Below are 6,552 nucleotides of genomic sequence, written 5' to 3' on the forward strand. Positions count from 1 at the left end.
TATATAAATAATCATATTCATATACACATACACATACAAATATACATATATAAACATACGTCGATACTAATTTGTTTATATTATTTATATGTATATACTGATATATACGGGATTGTCGGCTCTGAAGTGATGACACTATTTTTATTGCACGATCTTGTGAACCCGCCATTTTATATTGTACAAACTTCTTTATTCTTCTTTTTAATACCGATATGACTTGGATCGAGCAGACTCGTGTGCCAGGGTAGAGGCGCTCATGTCGGAGGTGATCAAAGCCGCGAAGAGTATCGACAACATTGACATGCCGGAAGGATTTCTGCAAGACATGATTGCGAGCGCCAAGGGTATGGCATCGTACGCGCCAAGTATGAAGGCGGACTATGATGCCAACCGACCCATGGAGATCGAGGCCATCTACGCGAACGTCCTGCGAGAAGCGCAAAGGGCGGGGTGTAGACTGCCAGAGATTATGAGAGTATACGAAGGTTTGTGCGCACTCGAGAATAAGCCGGCGGAACAGGTGGAATAAACTACTGAGGCATACACTGTGCTCCTGTACTTGCCTGGGCAACTTAAGAATGCACGAATGGATAGTGTTAAAGTCTGGACTGTATGGACGAAGACTATACTCAAAATAGAAATGGATTTATACGATCATAGTAAGCATCTGTGTGTATTAGAATGATGGGAGCTTAAGTTATACATTTGGAGAACATAATCATTTTTTGAAATGTATATTAAAGAATAAAAGCACTTCAACATGTAGCATTGAACATGATTATAAGGCGCAAGCACTTATAGGGGATACACATGACGATGTGTTCCTGAGTATCTTACACTTCACATAGGCACTATAATTTGACAATCGTTTAACCATTCTCATTTACCAAAAAACAGGCGAAACCGGTTCTGAGTTTGTTGTTTTCTGAGACCGTTTTACACAGCACAGTGAATATATGTTTATGATGCGTACCTGTAAATAAGCTGTCTGAAGCCGAGCGCATATTTTTATCTATTGTATATCGATGTTATAGAGATTCGCACACAATCAAGCATACTCTTCCTCAAGTCTACTTTCTCGCTTCCACTACATATCTGACTACAAGTACCGGTCCCCTCATGTCAGATATGCCAATTCTTTGCGCAATATCTTATAGATATATGCGCATGGCTGAAGATACGGAATACACGGGCCCTTTGACATTTGTATTGCCAGTCATGCTAGATGGGTTTATTCGGGAGAAGAGACAGTCATATACCGGGACTATTATCTACCAAACATTATCTCCTAAAATTTAAGGAGGCCTTGTATCGAAGATCTAGGCCTCATTAATGTCTTACTATCATTAGGAAGAATCGAAGCTGGTGCCGGGTATCCTTCGGCTTTTACCACCTCTCTACTCGATAACATAAAAAAAATCTTAAAAATAGGTAATCCACAAGACAAATGTAGTTCAACTATTGCTTTTGTTGTCCGCCTGAATCGTCGGCATGGGCTACGGGTTCACATTGACAACACAGATAAGATCGGGTGTAGTACATTTCCAACGTTCCCCGCTAGCACCGCTTCGAATTGCCCTGGTACTTCGCTGCACATACGGTACGGCGAGTATCGCCCAGAAAATGCACACAATAATATATAAGGAAGCCGATAGGGATGCTGGTGGGGGCAAGTACACAGGATAACTACTCAGCAGGGGCACAACATAGTCGCAACGGGTGGCTTGTGTAGCCGCGGAGGTAGCAGAGTTCTCAGGATATGTGCATGCGTAGGGAGACAAGAAGTAGCACCCCGCGCGAAGCCCCGATAGTAACAGAATACTGTGTGGCCCACGGTCCTCTGGATACAACCCCATTCCCTCCAGGTCATACTTGCGCTGATTGACGGTAGCGAGCTTAGTAGGACTGGTACCAGCGCCACAAATACAGCAATTCCTAACATCAGCACAAGTTCATTTAGCAGGTTCATGGTTCTGTCGGGCTGCTCCACATTCGCATTACCGAAAGGCACAAGAAAACCGTAGGCACCGGTCAAAATGAACGCAGTGAATATGATATGTAATACAACTAGGAAAGCGGCCGTTAGACCCAGTTGTTTGCGGATTTGGAGCCAACTGGACAACCAGGATGGGAAAAGAATTCTTGCCGATCGCTTGTAGAGTTGTAAAAAAATGGCAAGCTTGCCCGGCAGATATGTGGCAGCTAGCAATACGAGTGCTGTGTTCCCAAGAGTTTTGTTTACTACGATTGTCGGCTGGCTACGATCATAGGCCGGATATCCGAAAGCTGGTAAATCAAGGACCATATACCAAATAAAGCAATATACGGCGAAAAAACAGAAGAGCGCACTTGTAACGATGGCGCACACTAATGCCCCTATATTGAATGGTCTTAATCCAACAGTATTTCCGATCGAAATTGCTGCGTCCTTTGTATACTTACTATCACTGCACACTGGTGTTGTATCTGAACATCTTTTCAAGGAGGCACCTTGACCTATTGCATAGGCTGAAAGTGTATTGAAAGCCTTCACTACACTCACAATTGCGGTTTCGCCATCAGTGTTGATATCATTGGTGACTAAGCCATATTGCAACCTCTCTGTTATGCTGGTTTCTTGGTATTTCTCGCTACCGTTACTGGTGTCGACAAGAACGAGTGCCCTTCCACTTGAAGCTAGTTTTTCGTTTCCTCGTTTTCTTAACGATTGGGCATTCCCGGCAATGAAACTCGCTTGGGCTTTATAAGGTATAGAAAGTACAAGTACATCTGCAGTGGCGATCGCTAAGCTCAAGTTCACAACACAGGATTGCACGTTACCATTCTCCATAAGATTCCTTGTTACAGACGAGTCTGGATGGATCAATACAACTGGACCGCTCAATGTCAAGTACGAACACCAATGATGACATCAACACCACGCCGTAGTAGAGCATCAAACATTGCAACACCGGGTGGCCCACGACCGATAACCGCTACGCGCCCCAATGAATTTGTGTGGTCAGCCGAATCATCGTCAATTATATTGATCATCTCGATAAAAATTGAAATATGTGAGGTTATATGAAAGATAAGTACGATTATAACTGCAGACAGCACGCCGCTCGTGACATTTTTTGAAAGGCCGCACTAGTACCACCGATTCGCCTCTCGACACTTCGACAATCGTCCAAAACTTTATTTATTACTATTATTGTATTAATAGTCTTCATACTCCTTGGCCTTCTAAATAAATTAAGAATAGACATTAGACGTGCTAGTGATTAGCTAATAAGAATGCACGGATCAGTGATTGTGTTCGATGTATGCTAAATGCACTATGCTCAGAGCAATTTAAAAATATCTGGACTTGGAGAAGGGAATCTGTGGGATATTTGGACTTCTTGTGAGTTCTATGTATTTAGTTTTCTCATTCTGACGCCCGAATTGCGAGTTGTATTTTTCTTTTTTTACTAAATAAATAAAAAAAGAGCCATAAAATAAACTCTATGAGTCGTGAGAGACCGTGAGCGTGAGTGCTATGAAACGTCAAAAAGTTTAGCGTTTTATTTAAAACCGTTTATAATTTAAAAAAGTAACAGTTAACGTTCAACTTTTATATCATATTTATATTCAACAACTCGATATTGATTTTAAAATAGATGCAGTTTTCTAGGTCATATATTATTTCATTGCAAATATAGTCCATTTCATTGCATATAGGTGTAATTCTGAAGTGTAAAATTCACGATTTGGACCGATTTTAATATAAAGGCTACCGTTTATAAATTTTATAAATAAGGACGGTTAACGTTCAACTTATATCGCGTATAACTTATTTAGTTTTGCGACTGCGAGTTTATATAGTGTGAGACTCAGTGAGTAAGCAACAAATGTGATAAAATAGGATATGTTTTTTAGAAAACAAACCAGAAAAACAGATCTTGTCTCACTGTTGGCTGTTGGCTGTCATTTAACTCATTATGTACTCATTTGTTCTTTGTTTGATAAGTCAAAAGGAAAAATGAAAAACAAAAAAGATCTATAGAAGTATACATAAATATATACAAATACTAAAATGAAATGTCTTTATACGGCACTGGTGACAATAAAATTGTTAACCACCTCAGGCCCAGTTTCCTATCAGTCTCATACTTCCACTTTTTCGAGTTCACTTTGCTTTTAAGATGTATTAGCGTGATTTTAGCCCATTTATTGCACTTGTTGTATTAGTTCTTTGTCGGCCTCAGAGGTGAGGTCGACGTATGTTCGACACGAATAGTGTCAACTGTAAAACTATGGGCGAATCCGAGGGTGAATCCGAAGCAATAGCTAAGACAGAGGACGCCTATATACATATGTCTAACTGCTATCATATGTCAAGCCTTAAGACTGACAAGGACCTAACATAAATGCAACAAATGGGTTGTATCTGCGCTACAATATCTAACATTTAAGTCGAGCGCTTTCAGCCGACAGATATAAACAAACTAACCGGCAGAAAACAAACACTTCTCACTGTAGTGTTCTGCTTAAAATCACGCTATTTACATTAATACACATATTTAAGCAAATTAAACTCGAGAAAGTATGAGACTGGTAGAAAACTGGGCCTGAGGTGGTTAATAATTTTATTGTCACCAGTGCCGTATAAAGACATTCGGTTTGTTCTACTTTGTTTTTAAAAAATACTGATATCTACAAGTTTCATATTTGTTTGGTTTGGTTGAAAGACCATCTTATTTTTGCCAGGACGAAACTCGAAAGACTTATTTTATGATTTAATCCGGACGTCCATTAGAATTCCGGACAAGATGAGTAGGGAATGGAACAATGATGGTCTGGGTCAATTTGTATTTTTACCAATCGTATTATGAATTATGAAAATAAAGGGACAACATTGGACAAGTGGACATTTGAAGTTGATTGTTTTAAAAAATAATTGAAAACATCGATGCAAAAAAAGAGTCCAGACGTGTGGATTTTTACAACAGTTAATATTTGAATTTTTGGACCACTCGAACTCGTATTGTTCGCATATTTAGAAAAATAATAAGAAGTAAGTTCTTGATGATCTGATCTACAATAGATGTAAATATTTACAATTGATTACAGTACAGTCATACCTCTTTATATGTCCAGTTCCCGGGATTGGCAAATATTTGGACATATAAAGAGATAAGACAAGTCTGGGTCAGTTTCATACCATCAGGTTCGGGGTCCAACCTATGGGAATGGGTCGCACCAGGTATTCTAGGCGCTCTCATTAAATACTCCTTCCCTTTCGTGACGATCACGACTTGCACTAAAACCAGCTTCTCTACCCTTATTTACCGACCCACTCTGTCAAACGCTTCTCGAACTCGTGATGTGTTCCTCTCCTTTCTCGATATTTCTTTTTTTGCATGTACCTCATAAGACTGACTGAGTATCTTCTCTCCAGACTCCATGAACCTTCTTATTATTTTGATACTAACGCCGAATGATGCATGCGCTACCCGCACGGCCTCCTTAACTAAATCCTTACGATAGCTGTCTTTCCATGATGGGTCTAAGTTGTATCCCGCTTTCTGGATTGTACGCACGATGACACCTTTAACTTGTTTGTTAGATTGATTCTTTTTGTTGTATTGGAGCTCACATTTGATAATACAGTCTGTTTATATGTTTTCTTCTTCTTACCAACAGTGAGCTTATCTATCGTTGTAGGTGCGTTTTGTGTCAATTCGTCTGGCTCTGTCTGTCTGTTATTAGTGAAACCAGACTACCACATGTCATCCGGTGAATGGCATTTATCTGTAGACAGGCAGTAACCGATTGAGTTTGAGCCATACCCCTCACCAAGATGCACGCCACAAAAGGCATGCATACTTCGATCGCAACCAGCACATTTATATACACCACCCACTGGGTGCGTTGTAGTGCATCCTTTCGCACAACAGCGTTCACCACTAGAAGTGTCTGCCATCAGGATCTAGTGTAGTACGTACTCTAGTGTATGTATTATAGATAAAGCTACCGTCAAAAGCTGAGGTGAAAGGAAACCTGCAATTCAATGTATATGTACAAGACAGTTAAATTTCTGTTGTTATTAGACCACAAAATGGGGTATTAAAGTACACACTCAAGAGCAAACGATCATTATCCATACGTTGGCCAGGATAAATGCGTGCAGCTGATTGAGTCATAATTACATGTACGCAGCCACTCACATTGGCAAACAAATGCCACACATACTCTCGTAAAGATGTATACGATGTTGTGGTAACAGATAGGCACACATCCCATACTTACATTTATAGGCATAAAAACATTCAGAACACCACATTGACCGCCCAATCAATGCAGCTCGTATAGACCTTCTCCATACAAATATGATTGGAAATAGCATTGTACAGCGCTGTATCCCAGATTAGAAGCACAAGAAAACTGACCATTAAAAAACAAATGTGCAGTAAAAGCGAAGTAGCTATGAGCCAAAATATGTTACAAATACAGCTCGTGAGATACGGCTTATTAAAGTGACTATTGTAGCTAAATCAAACATGACGTCTGTAAAGAGTTTGCGCGTAG

The 6,552-nt window shown here is 40.1% G+C and overlaps 2 protein-coding genes across 2 annotated transcripts; one reads left to right on the forward strand and one right to left on the reverse strand.

Moving 5' to 3' along the window:
• Nucleotides 1-162: 162 nt before the first annotated feature.
• On the reverse strand, nucleotides 163-3,176 carry SARC_12622 (hypothetical protein). Its single transcript, XM_014293265.1, has one exon. It carries the CDS (start codon nucleotides 2,828-2,830, stop codon nucleotides 1,691-1,693), a length of 1,140 nt encoding a protein of 379 aa, XP_014148740.1. The 5' UTR covers nucleotides 2,831-3,176; the 3' UTR covers nucleotides 163-1,690.
• SARC_12623 (hypothetical protein) lies at nucleotides 257-529 on the forward strand (the record flags this gene model as incomplete). The annotated part of the gene is made up of 1 exon (XM_014293266.1): nucleotides 257-529. The coding sequence occupies one exon, from the start codon at nucleotides 257-259 to the stop codon at nucleotides 527-529; it is 273 nt and encodes a 90-aa protein (XP_014148741.1).
• Nucleotides 3,177-6,552: the final 3,376 nt, after the last annotated feature.

Source organism: Sphaeroforma arctica (assembly GCF_001186125.1).
Source record: "Sphaeroforma arctica JP610 unplaced genomic scaffold supercont1.2447, whole genome shotgun sequence".
Classification (NCBI taxonomy): domain Eukaryota; class Ichthyosporea; order Ichthyophonida; genus Sphaeroforma; species Sphaeroforma arctica.